General features: G+C 38.2%; 1 protein-coding gene across 3 annotated transcripts in view; it reads left to right on the forward strand.

Annotated features, from left to right (window-relative positions):
* The window catches only part of KCNU1 (potassium calcium-activated channel subfamily U member 1), a 144954-nt gene that overhangs the window by 14746 nt on the left and 113390 nt on the right, over positions 1 to 16818 (forward strand). For all 3 annotated transcript variants that reach the window (XR_008475938.2, XM_035270261.3, XM_054243837.2), the window contains exons 3-7: positions 3742 to 3803; positions 4913 to 5003; positions 10977 to 11088; positions 12080 to 12155; positions 13424 to 13499. Coding sequence is in view for 2 of the 3 variants with exons in the window: in XM_035270261.3 (XP_035126152.1) it covers positions 3742 to 3803; positions 4913 to 5003; positions 10977 to 11088; positions 12080 to 12155; positions 13424 to 13499 (417 nt within the window). In the remaining variant the exon portion in view is untranslated. The remainder of the gene's footprint in view (positions 1 to 3741; positions 3804 to 4912; positions 5004 to 10976; positions 11089 to 12079; positions 12156 to 13423; positions 13500 to 16818) is intronic.

The raw sequence follows: 16818 nt of genomic DNA on the forward strand, positions 1-16818 counted from the left end.
TCCCCAAAGGTTTAGAGTACTCAGGGTAACGTTTTAGATGCATTGGATTTCATTTCTTATCTGAAGACCCCCACAACTATCCACTAGCTAAATGGATTTTTAGATCCTGTTGTGAAAATAAAAGTCACAGGTTTCTATGTGTTTTCTCATAAAGAAAAGGATGGGGAATAAGGCTGGGGCCAGCAACTCTACAGACAAGGCTCTGTCTGGTTGGGGTCTCCACTCTTTTAGTTACTTTTTCTTTCGCTTCTTTCTAATGTGCCTCCTAGAAAAATGACTGTTGCCACTAGCCAAGAGGTTCCTCCTCTGGGACTACGAAGCCTCGGAGTGTCTCCTCTTGGCCACTTTTGGCTGAATGGCCCCATCTCCAATCCATGGCTTCCATGGCTCAGGTACAGGGCTTCTATCCAACTCTGAATAGCCAGCTCTTCCAGATTTTGCTCCTCCAATCCAAGAAAAATATACAGCTCTTCTCAGAATTATTTCTCATTTCTACCCGGATTACTGAATGGTGTCTGTTGGGCGACGTGGCAGAGCCCTGGCATCAGAAAGTAATCATCTTGAGAGTTGATAAGAATGACTGACAACACCATAGGTTTGAGAAAGGGAAGTGTTATTGGAATGAAGGAAAACTGCAGTAGAGTTCAGCAAGTGCTTCAGCAAAACAGGACTGAGTGTGCTGAGATGGACTTTTCCTTAGGGGTATCTCCGGACCTTAAAGCAGGAGCTTAAGGGTAATTTGGACCATATTAGCCACATAGGTCAGAATAAATGATTACATTTGTAGATGTTGTGGGTCCTGATGTCAACAAGGGTTGCACAATGAGTTTCAACATGCATGCATTCTGGAGACGTATAGAAATTCTAGTTACTTATAAATTTGGGGGAAAGAAATCTGGAACCAGATGCCTGATTTAGATAATAGGAAAGTCCAATGACTTCTAAATTCCTCAGGTAAGGAGTTTTGTCTCAGGATGGTGTGCTTGCTGGGCACCAGGTGATCTTTTCTCTTTTTAGTGTCTGCAAAGCTGTCTTCTCCCAGTGCCTTCTTTTGGTTATAATATACATTTTTCTGTCTGTTCCCTATGATTTCTGGATAATATTCTTTGGTTTGTGGTATGCAGTTCTTAATTTTGATAATTTTTTTTCTTTTTAAATTTACTTATGTGTTTTTGTTCATTTCCATGGTTTAGGGGGGTTGTCAACATGGCATGTATGCCATCATCTTTCCAGAAATCTGTCAATATATGATTTTTGCATGAACCTTTTATGGGATTTCATGAGAGAAACAATGTACATAATCATATATAGAGAAAAGCAAAAGTATTTCACTAAAAGTAGTAATTACCAATATGCTGCTATTAAAAGATGTTTGAAGTGGAGGGGTGTGTGTGTGTGTGTGTGTGTATGTGTGTGTGTGTGTGTGTGTGTGTGTATCTCCACTCCCAACATCTTTTCTGAGCTTCAGATCACACTTGTAAATTAATATCTGCATGAGATCCTCAAACTTAGTACTATCTTCATCAATACTTAACCTAGATTTTTTAAATGTAACTTACAATAAGAGCTGAGACCCTGACCCTACCACTTACAAAGCAGTTGAAAGAAAACCAGTTGAAGCTCCCAGCCTCTTACCCAATCACATGTAAACTAGGGTGAATTAAAAATAGAAGAGCATTTTTTGGAAGGAGCTTTGCTGTTGCAGAAATATGGGGGTGCTTTCCTCTCATCTCAAACTTAGGACAGGAAGCTGAAGAGGGACCACTCAGAAATCTCAATTTGCCTCCTTTGGAACTTTGGGAGCACGGAGGACAGGTCTGTGGCTCCTTTGTGGCTTACTGTTGGGCTTGCTTTGTGTCAGATGAGATGCCACCCAGGGCATAATCTGTCCCTTCCAGTGTTTGTGGGAGCAAAGAAACTTTAAGAGTTTCCATGGGCCTGACGTGGATCACATGGGCGAGACTTCTATAACCATATGAATGGAGAATCTGGGAGGATAAGGTTCCAGCAGAAAACAAAAGAGAGAGAGAAAACAGTTGCAGTGAAAGAACTCGCTTCACTGAAATCAAGGGAACCAAAAACGGAATGCTCAGCCACTAAATATCAAAACGACTGTCTTCCTCTTCCCCTTCCCCTTCCTCTTGCATTTATCCCCTTTATTTTGCTTCACTTTATGTTCATAGCATTTAGCCTCTAACATTTCAGATAATTTGCATATTAATTATCTTCATTTGTCATCCTGGCTGTGGAGGGCAGGGATCTTTGCGTATACTGCTCACTGCTAAACAGAAGAGTACTTGGGTCATAAGAGGAGCTAGAGAAATATTTCTGGAATTTGAATATGAATTAAGTTGGAATCTCCAAAGAGCAATGAGACCACCCATGAAAGTAAACGTTAAAGATCTTTCATACCCAGAGAGCCCCAGGGTGTAAGCATCATTATCTAATACCAGTGCAGCAAGACAGTTTCTTGTCTTATCTCTCCTTTCTGTTCCATCCCCACACGGAGCTACAATTCTGGAGAGGTCAGAGGTAGCCTAGTCAGCAGAAACTAGGAATAAAAACCTAAAAAGAGTTAATAGAGGTGAAACTGAGTCCTTTCCTAATATACTTAGCCCACCCAAGGAACATCTGAGCTAAAATAAAGAGAAGATTTGGCTGGGCACAGTGGTTCACACCTGTAATCCCAGCACTTTGGGAGGCTGAGGTAGGCAGATCATGAGGTCAAGAGATCATCCCGGCCAACATGGTGAAACCCTGTCTCTACTAAAAATCCAAAAATTAGCTGGGCATGGGATGGTGCACATCTGTAGTCCCAGCTAATTGGGAGGATTAGGCAAGAGAATCACTTGGACCCAGGAGACAGAGGTTGCAGTGAGCTGAGATCATGCCACTGCACTCCAGCCTGGGGATAGAGCAAGACTCCATCTCAAAATAAATAAGTAAATATAAATAAACAAATAAATAAAAGATTTAATCATAAATAAAATTCAGAGTTTTATTGTTAGAATTACACTCAACTAAACATGCTCAAAAGCTGGATGGTTTGGAGACTATAAATAATTGGAGGAATGCTAAATTACCTAAAATTAACCTGAAATGTCACAAAGGCTGCAAAAGATTTTATCCAAACACATCCAGGGCTTTGAATGGACAGTTTCTAATTGCATTCCCCAAGTTCCCCCTGTTTTACAGACCAGAGGCATTGGCATGGTAAAATCTCACCTTCTTCTCATTGTAGCATTTTCCCTACTGTGAAAATTCTGGCTATCCTTTAGGGAGCACATGTCTGGACTTATTTCTTCTATCATAACACCAAAGATTCAGATCCAGGGTCTATTTCCAGTAGCTCCTTCTTTTCTAGCATGTTATAAATTGCATAATGCCTATTAAGCACGTAATAGATGTTTGATGGGTGAATACATGATAGTATATCTTGAGATCAAAGATTAAAAGTCTCTAGAAACAGCAAGAAGAACAAACTCTGTATTCTGAAATGTGTGTGCAAGTTAAAATTTGGTAAGTAAAATGGGTACATGTTCTTTTTTTTAATACTCAGAAAAGGTCTAATCAAGTTTTCTTGAATGGATAAATGGATGAATTAATGAATGCTAACATAAATTATATGTGAATAAATGGCTGCATGTACATAGGTATGATAAAAAGAGACACACACTTTTGTTAATTTTTTTAATGTCAATGAAATAGATTAAGACATGTGTCCCTGTTTTTTATTTTCAGATGATCCTTGTCTTTGTGCTGAGCATCGGGTCTCTTATAATCTATTTAATCAAATCTACTGAGTGAGTACAAGGTCCAGTCATGCTTGTCTGCTGTATCTGTATGTTGCTCAGCTAATTTATAATTTTCTCCTCAGGAATAATGCTTAATATACTTTCACACACACACATGCACACACACATACACACTTATAAAAAAGAATGATGTGTTTAGCTTCCCCCACTAAGCACTAAGCTCAGCTCTGTACAATATACAAGCGTTTCCTTGTATCCTGTCACCTTCCACTGCTAGGGGTCAGGGTGTTGTACAACCCCCACCCCTGATTTGCTCTGGAGTCTCTAGAATGCCAGCCTTCAGCTTTCTTTCCCTCACTTAGGCCACTCATGAAGGTTTCATATGCCTTTAGTTTCCTTGGGTGCTGGAGTAGAAACTCTGTTGTAGTTTCAGGGTTTCTCATAGGTTTCAAGCAACTTTGGATGGGACTGAGAAAGGAAAATGCCAGCCCTCACCTGTGACAAGGAAGCAAATTGTTGACTGCTGTCTTCTGAAAGCATTCCTTTCGTATTTCTCACAGTTAGGGCAGCTATTCTGGACAAAGCCCAATCTAATCTGAATTCCATGTCAATCACCTGGGAATTATATTGGATTTTTAGCTAAAATGGAATGGGGATTGCATGGCCACAAAAACCAGGCAACTATAGAGAACCTAGGGAAACTGGTTGTTTGCATTGTAAATTCCTAAGAGATATTTTAGGAGATTTTCTTTGAATTTGGTTCAAATCAATCCATTTGACCTAGAGTATCTCTATATCAGAAGAGAACAAATGTTGAAATATCCTGACTGGATAGATGTTCTTGCAAACCAAGAAGAGCCCCATAATCTCTCTGGCTCTGAATCCCCATTGTTAAAATGGAAATAAAATCAATACATCCTATGAAAGAAATTGTGGGTAATTTTCCTGTTATTTCTAGCTCCATGGGCAGTCCGCTGGTTTTGTTCATGCATTCCTCTACTCCCAAGAGAAAAGCAATTTCCTTGAGATCTGAACTTAAGTGTCTGAAATCATGGTGAATAATGAAAAAATTTCCTGTTCTTTTCCTTTAGTTAGTGTTATATAGACAGTACTTTTAAAATGTTCATCTTTGCAAACCGTCCTTATTTCTTTTCCAGCCCTGTTAGAAGCTGTTTGTCATATGAAGACAAAACCATCCCTATTGATTTGGCTTTCAATGCTTTCTTCAGTTTCTATTTTGGATTGAGAGTAAGTACCTATCAAAAGTGGGAGTGAAATCCAAACACCACAGGCACAACATGCAGAGAACTAACTGTGCCTCAGTTGGTCCTACATACTGCCCGAGTTTTCAAACTCTAAAGATAGGTGGTCTGTGCCCTAACTTGTTAAATATATACTGATACCTAATAACTCTCTCTCCTGCACTTGAAACAATAAACCAGGTTAAAGGTTTCAATAAAAAATGAAAATGCAGCTGAAAAACACAATGCGAGAACTTCATGAAGCATACACAAGTTTCTATAGCCAAATCGACCAAGCAGAAGAAAGGATATCAGAGATTGAAGATCAACTCAATGAAATAAAATGAGAAGGAAAGATTAGAGAAAAAAAGAGTAAAAATAAATTTTAAAAGTCTCCAAAAATATGGGATTATGTAAAAAGACCTAATTTATGTTTGATAGCTCTGTACATTCTCCTGAATGTGATGGACAGAATGAATCCAAGCTGGAAACCACTCTTCAGGACATTAACCAGGAGAACTTCCCCAACATAGCAAGGCAGGCCAATATTCAAATCCAGGAAATACAGAGAACACCACAAAAATATTCCTCAAGAAAAGCAGCCCTAAGGAACATAAATGGCAGATTCACCAGGGTTGAAATGAAGGAAAAAATGCTAAGCACAGCCAGAGAGAAAAGTGGGGATACCCAGAGAGGAAAGCCCATCAGACTCACAGCCTATCTCAGCAGAAATCTTACAAGCCAGAAGAAAGTGGGGGCCAATATTCAACATCCTTAAAGAAAAGAACTTTCAACCCAGAATTTCATATCTAGCCAAACTAAGCTTCACACACAAAGAAGAAATAAAATCTTTTATGAACAAGCAATTGCTCAGAGATTTCATCCCTACCAGTACTGCCCTAGAAGAGCTCCTAAAAGAAGCACAAAACCTAGAAAGGAAGAACCAGTACCAGCCTCTCCAAAATGTACCAAATGGTAAAGGGCATGGACACAATGAAGAAACTGTATCAACTAATGAGCAAAACAACCAGCTAGCATCAAAATGGCAGGATCAAATTCACACATAATAATATTAACCTTAAATGTAAATGGGCTAAATGCCCCAATCAAAAGACACAGATTGGCAAATTGGATAAAAAGTCAAAACCATTGGTGTGCTCTATCCAGGAAACCCATCTCACATGCCAATGTCTTAGTTTGGCTAGATATGAAATTCAAAATAAAGGGATGGAGGAAGATTTACCAAGCAAATTGAGAGCAAAAAAAAAGCAGAAGATTTAATCCTAGTCTCTGATAAAATAGACTTTAAACCAACAAAGATCAAAAGAGACAAAGAAGGAAATTACATAATGGGAAAAGGATCGATGCAACAAGAAGAACTAACGATCCTAAGTATATGCACACCCAATACAGGAGCACCCAGATACATTCAGCAAGTTCTTAACAACCTACAAAGATACTTAGACTCCCACACAATAATAGTAGGAGACTTTAACATTCCACTGTCAATATCAGATGGATCAACAAGACAGAAAATTAACAAGCATATCCAGGACTTAAACTTGGATCTGGACCAAGAAAACCTGTTAGACATTTACAGAACACTGCACCCCAAATCCACATAATGTACATTCTTCTCAGCACCACATCACACCTACTCTAAAATTGACCACATAATTGGAAGTAAATCACTAATCAGCAAATGCAAAAGAACGGAAATCATCACAAACAGTCTCAGACAACAGTGCAATCAAATTAGAACTCAGGATTAAGAAACTAACTCAGAACCACACAATGTCATGGAAACTGAACAACTGGCTCTTGAATGTTGACTGGATAAACAATAAAATGAAGGCAGAAATAAAGATGTTCTTCAAAACCAACGAGAATGAAGACACAATGTACCAGAATCTCCAGGACACAGTTAAAGCAGTGTCTAGAGGGAAATTTATAGCACTAAATATGTCCACATGAGAAGCAAGGAAAGGTCTAAAATTGACACCCTATCATCAAAATTGAAAGAGCTAGAGGAGCAAGATCAAAAGAACTCAAAAGCTAGCAGAAGACAAGAAATAACTAAGATCAGAGCAGAACTGAAGGAGATAGAGACACAAAAAACACTTCGAAAAATTAGTCAATCCAGGAGCTGGTTTTAGACACACCACTAGTCATATTAATAATAAAAAGAGAGAAGAATCAAATAGATACAATAAAAAATGATAAAGGGGATATTACCACAGATTCCATAGAAATACAAATTACAATCAGAGACTACTACAAACAACTCTCTGCACATAAACCAGTAAACCTGGAAGAAATGGATAAATTCCTGGACACTTGCACCCTCCTAAGCCTAAACCAGGAAGAAGTTGAAACCCTGAATAGACCAATAACAGGGGCTGAAGTGGAGGCAGCAATTAATAGCCTATCAACCAAAAAAAGCCCAGGTCCAGATGGGTTCACAGCCGAATTCTACCAGACATAAAAATAGGAGTTTGTACCACTCCTTCTGAAACTATTCCAAACAATCCAAAAAGAGGAAATTTTTCCCAGATCATTTGATAAGACCAACATCATCCTGATACCAAAACCCAGCAGAGACTCAACAAGAAAAGAAAACTTCAGGCCAATGTTCATGATGAACAGATATGCAAAAATCTTCAATAAAATACTGGCAGACCAATTACAACAGCACATCAACAAGCTTATCCATCATGATCAAGTAGGCTTCATCCTGAAGACACAAGTACAGTTTAACATACACAAGTCTATAAACGTAATCCACCACGTTTATAGACTTGTGTATGTTGAACTGTACTTGTGTCTTCCATAAACAGAACAAAAGACAAAAAGCACATGATTATCTAAATAGATGCAGAGAAGGCCTTTGAAAAATTCAACAGCCCTTTCTGCTAAAAACTCTCAATAAACTAGGTATCAGTGGAATGTATCTCAAAACAATAAAAGCTATTTAAAACAAACCCACTTCCAATATCATACTGAATGGGCAAAAACTGGAAGCATTCCCTTTGAAATCTAGCACTAGAGAAGGATGCCCTCTCTCACCACTCCTATTCAATGTAGTATTGGAAGCTCTAGCCAGAGCAATCAGGCAAGAAAAAGAAATAAAGAGTATTCAATTAGGAAAGGAGGAAGTCAAATTGTCTCTATTTCTCGTTGATATGATTGTATATTTAGAAGACCCCATCCTCTAAGCCCAAAATCTCCTGAAACTGATAAGCAACTTCAGCAAAGTCTCAGGATACAAAATCAATGTGCAGAAATCACAAGCATTCCTATACACCAATAATAGACTTTAAAGATTCAAATCAAGAATGAACTGCCATTCGCAACTGCTACAAAGAGAACAAAATAGCTAGGAATACAGCTAACAAGGGATATAAAGGACCTCTTCAAGGAGAACTACAAACCACTGCTCAAGGAAATAAGAGAGGACACAGATGGAGTAACATTACATGCTCATGCTTAGGAAGAATCAATAATATGAAAATGGCCGTACTGCCTAAAGTAATTTATAGATTCAACACTATCCCCATCAAACTTCCTATGACCTTCTTCACAGAACTGGAAAAAAACACCTTAAACTTCATATGGAACCAAAAGTTAGCCCTCATAGACAAGTCAATTCTAACCAAAAAGAACAAAGCTGGAGGCATCACACTACCTGACTTCAAACTGTACAGCAAGGCAACAGTAATAAAAAACAGCATGATACTGGTGCAAAACAGAGATATAGACCAATGGAACAGAACAGAGGCCTTGGAGGCAAAGCCACACATCTACAACCATCTGATCTTTGACAAACCTGACAAAAACAAGCATGGGGAAAGGATTCCCTGTTTAATAAATGGTGCTGGGAAAACTGGCTAGTCATGTGCAGAAGGCTGAAACTGTACCCCTTCCGTATACCTTATACAGAAATTAACTCCAGATGGATTTAAAGATTTAAACATAAAACCCAACAGCATAAAAACCCTAGAAGAAAACCTAGGCAAAACCATTAAGGACATAGGCATAGGCAAGGACTTCCTAACTAAAACACCAAAAGCATTGGCAGCAGAAGCCAAAATAGACAAACAGAATCTAATTAAACTCCAGAGCTTCTGCACAGCAAAAGAAACAATCATTAGAGTGAACCAGCAACCAACAGAATAGGAAAAAAATTTTGCAATCTATCCAACTGACAAAGGGCTAATATCCAGAATCTACAAAGAACTAAAACAGATTTACAAGAAAAAAAAACAAACAAATCCATTCAAAAGTGGGCAAAGGATATGAACAGACACTTCTCAAAGGAAGACATATATGAGACCAAAAAACATATGAAAAAAATGCTCATCATCATTGATCATTAGAGAAATACAGATCAAAACCAAATTGAGATACCATCTCACGCCAGTTAGAATAGCACTCATTAAAAAATCTGGAGACAACAGATGCTGAAGAGGATGTGGAGAAATAGGAACACTTTTACACTGTTGGTAGGAGTGTAAATTAGTTCGTCCATTGTGGAAGACAGTGCGGTGATTCCCCATAGACTTAGAAATAGAAATTCCATTTGACCCAGCAATCCCATTATTGGGTGTATATCCAAAGGATTATAAATTGTTCTGTTATAAAGACACATGCACATGTATGCTCATTGCGGCACTGTTTACAATAGCAAAGACCTGGAACCATTCCAAATGCCCATTGATGATAGACTAGACAAGGAAAATGTGGCACATATACACCATGGAGTGCTATGCAGCCATAAAAATGATGAGTTTGTGTCCTTTATAGGGACATGGATGAACCTGGAAACCATAATTCTCAGCAAACTGACACAAGAACAGAAAATCAAACACTGCATGTTCTCACTCATAGGTGGGTGTTGAACAATGAGAACACATGGACACAGGGAAGGGAGCATCACACACTGGGGTCTGTTGGGGGGAACTAGGAAAGGGACAGTGGGGCACAGGGAGTTGGGGAGGAATAACATGAAGAGAAATGCCAGATATAGGTGACGAGGATAGAGGCAGCAAGCCACATTGCCATGTATGTACCTATGCAACAATCCTGCATGTTCTGCACATGTACCCCAGAACCTAAAGTGCAATAACATATATGTGTATATACATACACACACACACACACACACACACACACACACACACATATATATACATATAAATGAAAATGATTCTTTTGTTAAATGCCATCATCATGTTGCCATGACCTCCTTACTGGATTCCCATGTTTACTAATAATGACAAGCTAGCAGAACTTAGTACTGAGTCTCTGGGGATGTCCTTGGTTCCACCTGTGGCATGCATGCAACACAAATATGGAAAACAATTTTGTATCTGTTTTATTTTGTTACACTAATTTATTAAATATCTAATTCTAGAAGCATTTGTTAAGACCTGTTCTAGATCTAGATTTAAATGTCATTATTCATTCCATGTTTGCAGGAGACTGTGTATATATAAAATATACACATACATGTATGTATATATAGGCATGCTCTATATAAAAACATATTTTTTTTTTTGAAGAAAGGGTCTTGCTTTGCCACCTAGGCTGGAGTACAGTGGGATGTTCTCAGCTCACTGCAACCTCTACCTCCCAGATTCAAGTGGTTCTCCTGCTTCAGCCTGCCAGGTAGCTAGGATGACAGGCACCTGTGATTACAGGCACCTCCAACTACGACCAGCTAATTTTTGTATTTTTGGTAGAGACAAAGTTTTGCCATGTTGTTTAGGCTGGTCTCAACTCCTGACCTCAAGCTATCAGCCTGCCTTGGCCTCCCGAAGCATCTACATATCATATAAATATTTGTGTCTGTAAATATGTAAAATAGGAGATCAGGGCTCCAGTTGATAAGTAAAATGTAGCTGGATAATGGTATATCTTGTGTTCTCTTTTAAATACTTAAGGGTAATAGAATTTGTGTTATTCTGTTTCCATTTCATAGTTTATGGCAGCTGATGACAAGATCAAGTTCTGGCTGGAGATGAATTCCATTGTAGACATCTTTACTATCCCACCAACCTTTATTTCTTATTATTTGAAGAGCAATTGGCTAGGTACGTGTGCTGTGGGTATTGGGAGCAATATCTATGAAAAAATAAAAACTCAGCATTCATTTATAAATATCTATTTTTCATTTTTCCTTAATGCCTGGCTGTCATTTTAAAAACCTCTCACCTTAATAGTATGGTATTGTAATACACTTGCAGAAACCATTTTTTTTTACTTCAACACTTAGCAGTGCAGCAGGCACACAGTAGGTGTTCAATAGTTGTTGATGGAATTGGCTGCATTTGTGAGGTGAGATGCAAACCTCCAACATCCCATTCCCCTCATAGCACCTTTATGCTGGGATCCCACAGGAACAGGGGGAGATGAAAATCCTCCCTTTGTCTTTAAAAGCTAGTCATCATCTCCATATGTGCTATGACATTTTAATTGTTTAATTAGGTGTTTTGTCTTTAAGGCAGATGTGTTGACAGTGCATGAATATTATGTAGCTTTTATCAGTTTCAGGTAATTTTATATTATAATTTATTATCTATAAACTACATATGAATTCTATTCCTTGCTAATATTATCATGCCACCTAAAGAAAAACATCATACAAACATTGTGAAGCATATCATAGAGATTGTATAGTCAGGAGTTTAAGTGGTTAAGGGTAAATTTGCTCTCCAGTCTAAAGAAGAGTTAAATAGAGTAAAATGAATAGTCTCCATAACATGTGAGGCATGCTTCTACATGCTTGATATGGATGCAACAACTCTGTGAGGTTGGTACTATTATAATAGCACTGTTCTACGTTTTACATTCCCATCTCACAGATAAGGAACTAGAGAAGTCGAGGGGATTGCCTTAGGTTGCAACAGTGTCAGGGCTAGTATTTGAACTGCAGGTTATGCTGTTAAACCTATAACATGAGAATAAATTTGGAACATGTCAGGGAGAAAAAGAATGCAAGCAATTCCAATGGCATTATAAGGTCAGCTCCCTCTAAGGTGACCCTCTGGTTTTGGCAGCTTTCTTCTTTCCATTGGTTTGTAGGTTTAAGGTTCCTAAGAGCATTGCGGCTGCTAGAACTCCCTCAAATCTTGCAAATTCTACAAGTCACCAAGACCAGGTAAGTAGTCCTGACCAAAGTACTGCTTACATACTAGTTTGGATTAGAAAATAAATGTATTAACTGGACCTTAAACTCAATACATGTCTTATCAGAATTTCAGTGCAAAGATCATGAAATGTCTCAGCTGCCAAGATAATATTTGTTCACATTCTCCCATTATATTATATCTTACATTAGCTGAAAACTTTGCAATCATTTTAAAGAGCTGGTTTAGTCTTTGTTTTGTAAAGCTATGGTATATAAGTTGATTTAGGTTTTAATTCTAGGTCCCTCCCCCCACCAAAAAAAAAAAAAAGTCAAAGCAATTCAGAGGCATTGGTTCTACATATTTGACTCATGTGTCTCCTGGCTAGGTTAAAACAAAAAAAGAAACAATTTTTCAAGCTTTGGAGTATAACACAATTCCTTAAAGCATAAGTTACCCAGTAGCAGCAGTGAACTATTGCTTACGGAAAAATAGCCACCTAAGTATTTCCAGACAACAACAAGAACATAATCCAAACTACCTTTGAGCATCAATACTTGTAAAATTTTCAGCAGTTTGGTCTGTTACCCACTCAAAATCTCCATACCTTAACAGTAAAATTAGAAGCATCACATATTGGAGGCCATAGTGGATTTCACTGCTATGTGTTTATGAATTCTGGAGAAGCTGGAGGAGGAAAGACTGTTCCTGTGTGACAGGTGGTCCTGCCTGAAAACCATGGAGATCTTAGCTAAACTCCAGGGCTCTACTTAGCTGACAAGCACTCCTCTAGTCCTTCTTCTCTTAAAGACCCGGTTATCAGTTCAGCAGTCTGAGTGACTAGATTTTTGGGTTCTGCTCAGAATTTTATTTTGCAAATCTGCTCCCTGGATTTCTAGTCCTTAGATTCCTGGCATAATGCATTGTATATTATTATGTTGGACAATGTAACAATCTCTATGATCCACATGTAGTATATTTTTAAAAGTGATGTGAGGCTAGTGGCTATCACAGAAAAATTCGAATTTTCCAAACAAGCATATGGGACTAGGCAAGTTTCAGAGCTGTGTTTCTCAACCTCTAACATGTATATGAATCAGGCAAAGAATCTTGTACGAATGCAGATTGGGAGATCAGGGTAGTGCCTTGGATGCCACATTTCAAATATATTCTCGGGTAACACCATTCCGTCTGATCCATAAGCCACACTTTGTGTAGAAACATCTTAGAGGATGAGGTGTTTATGTTGTTCTGGACTCTGTTAGAGAGACCCAACCACTCTTTGTCTCTCTTCCTCTAGTGACTCAGTGAAGTTTTCCAAACTGTTGTCAGTAACTCTCAGTACCTGGTTCACAGCAGCAGGAGTCATTCACCTGGTAAGTATTTCATCATAATCCCTAGTGGTGTCTATTGTTACCAGCATCCTTTTATTGAAAAATGGAAGGGAACCTGCTGAGCCCCTGTCTCCATCACTGTAAGCCAGTGAGAGGTGTGTCTTTTCACTTCCCTTTTTCAGGTTTTCTTTACCTAATATTCTCACAAATACTCATCTCCTACAATCAAGGTATCTCTCCTCCCCCTTCCAACTTTCAAAACCTACTCTTAGGAAAAGACCTAGTAAGCTCCAAAGGTATCAGCAATAGGTAAAATGTAGCACTATTTCTTCATAAGCTTAGAGTCCCGGGCCAACCAGGGGAGCAGCAGCTGTCAGTGTCCCTCTAGAGACATCCTGGTCACCAAAGGATGCCAAAGGAAAAGCCATTAGGACTTTTTTCTTTTTCCTTTAATAGCTGTTTCAATGAGAGGTGCTAAGGCTAAATGTGGCCTACAACTACAAGCATATTATTATAATTGACCTAATTATGTTTGTATTTTTTGTTTACTATTTTTTGTCACTTGCTGACTTTTATAAAGAGCTCACATAAAAATCAAATTTCTTAATTCTTTGGGAAAATATAATGTTCTAATTATCCCACTCTCCCAAGGCCACCCACAGCCATAGATGAAGAATAGTTTCTCCCTATATACAGCAGGTGCTTATGGGTATTACACAGGCTCTGCCAGGCCTACTTAAATCCTTATATTCTTGCTCCAGTCCTCCAAGAATGTGAGCATGTTTCCCTGCTGGACATCTGATCTCCCAGGAAAGGAGACCTCCAGCAAGGATGTAAGCACAGAAAAAAGGAGAAGCAATCAGATGGCTTGTGAATTAAATGGTGCCACTTTGAACCGTACCAGTTTCTAGAACATTAAAAAACTAAAAGAGCTATATCCCAGAGCAAATACAATAGCAGATTTTATTGAGAGGATATTTGAAATGGCAAGCCAAAATAAGAGCTATGGTTGTCCTAATCACCATCTTCCCATTCTCACACTATCCTTCAGCTAAAAGATGATATTATTCAAAGATGAGTTTTAACTAGAAAGGAATCAATATGGCACCTGCGCCTAAATCCTGCTAAAAGTAACTAGAAGGTGTTTTGGAGCAGAGCAACATTAGTAAAATAGAAGTTACAAAATAAAACAGTTATGAAAGCAACAATTAAGATAATTTGTCCAAGAGAACAAAGAAAAAGTTAAGAGAAAAAAAAATACAAATAAGCTTTATAGAAAAATACAAATAAGCTTTATATTTAAAAAATACAAATAAGCTTTTTAGAAAAACTAAAAATGATCCTTTATATAATATTTATAAGGTTTTAACTAAGGGATTATTAAACAATAGAAGGAATTGAAAGTGGGCCAAAATGCATCGGAGAAAAATAAGAAGAGTATTACAGAGCTAAAAACCACATTAGAGGGAAGTAAAATGTAGCAAATTTGACAAAAACACATTCAGAAACATGATGGACAGGACTGGAGCAAAAATTTTGACATGGAAAATAACAAATATACTCAAATGTAAGGAAGAAGAAACATCAAAGGGGGCAGTATTGATTCAACCTAATGGAAATATCATTAGTGTCTTATAGAAAATAACAGAGCAAATTGTACCAGAAAAGTGTTTTAAAATAAGGTGTCAAACTTGTAAAGGATAGACTGTATTCCAGGAGAGATGATTCTAAATTATCAATTCCAATCATATCTTGGAGCAGTTACTGATGTTCAGGGATAAAAAGATAATCCAAGCAGAGCAAAGCAAGGTCTATACAGGGGGAAATCAAGGAGACTAACTTCAGATTTCCTGGCAATGTTGTTCAATACAGAAGATGATACAGCAGTGTCTATAAAGTTTGCATAAAAGAAAGTGTAACCTGTCCTGTCATTTAAAGCATGCAAGCTGAAATGCACCAGCAAGCTTCTTTTGAATCTGTATTAAAACTTAATGATACAATTCAGTCACATAGAAAATCAGTGAAAAGAGAATTGAAGAATGGGGAAGCCATGATAAGAAGTAGTGGTAGTGGTCGGGTGCAGTGGCTCACATCTGTAATCCTAGCACTTTGGAAGGGAAAGGTGGGCACATCATTGGAGGTCAAGGGCTGGAGACCAGCCTGGCTAACATGGCAAAACCTCATCTCTACTAAATATACAAAAATTAGCCAGGTGTGGTGGCAGGTGCCTATAATCTCAGCTACTTGTGAAGCACATCACTGGAGGTCAGGAGTTTGAGACCAGCCTGGCTAACATGGTGAAACCTTGTCTTTACTAAAAATACAAAAAATTAGCCAGGCATGGTGGCACACACCCGTAATCCCAGCTACTCGAGAGACTGAGGCAGGAGAATTGCTTTAACTTGAGAGGTAGAGGTGGCAGTGAGATGAGATTGCACCACTGCCCTCCAGCCTTGGTAACAGGATAAGACTCCATCTAAAAAAAAAAAAAAAAACCCTGATATTTTGGCCAGAACTGGTGGCTTGTGCCTGTAATTCCAGTGCTTTGGGATGCCAAGGTAGGTGGATCACCTGAGGTTGGGAGTTTGAGACCAGTCTGGGAAATCCCGTCTATACTAAAAATACAAAAACTAGTCACACATGGTGGCAGGCACCTGTAATCCCAGCTACTCAGGAGGAGAATTACTTGAGCCCAGGAGGTGGAGGTTTCATTGAGCCAAGATCATGCCACTGCATTCCAGCTTGAGTGACAGACAGAGACTCCATCAAAAAAAAGAAGAAGAAGAAGTACAGTAGTAGTAGTGATTACTGAATGGATGTAAAATAGAGCTAAGACATAACCAAGGTAATTATCATTACAGACTAGAATGTAGATTCACAATGTGAAAGTAATATAGCTAATATAAATGTTGATGGGCAGGTAAAAGGAGTTGAAAGAGTGCCCTCATATTCTTCTTCTTCATAGTGTGTCTTATCTAAAATTGAAACAAAGTTTAAAATAATAAAAATTCAGTTTTTAAATGTGGAGTTAAAATAGATAATATTTCAGTCCCTTAACATTAGTCCATAATACTTTATCTTAACTGTATTTCCCACCTTGGACTGATGGGTCAATGCTGATATGGTTAAGAAGAACAGTATAAATAAGTAGACCCACAGAAGCCTGCCAGCTCCCTTCCTCCATAAACTAAAGAAATACTAAGGAAGTGGAAAAGGATTTGAAACACCAAATTAGTTAAATTTTAAAGCATTCTTTAAATTACTGTAAAGGGTACTGTATTTTCAGGTTAAAATAAATTTAGTTTTACTTTGTACCTGTTGTGTAGGGATAATATCGAATCCCTGTATTACGATGTTGTAA

Source organism: Callithrix jacchus, chromosome 13 (genome assembly GCF_049354715.1).
Source record: "Callithrix jacchus isolate 240 chromosome 13, calJac240_pri, whole genome shotgun sequence".
NCBI classification, from domain to species: Eukaryota; Metazoa; Chordata; class Mammalia; order Primates; family Cebidae; genus Callithrix; species Callithrix jacchus.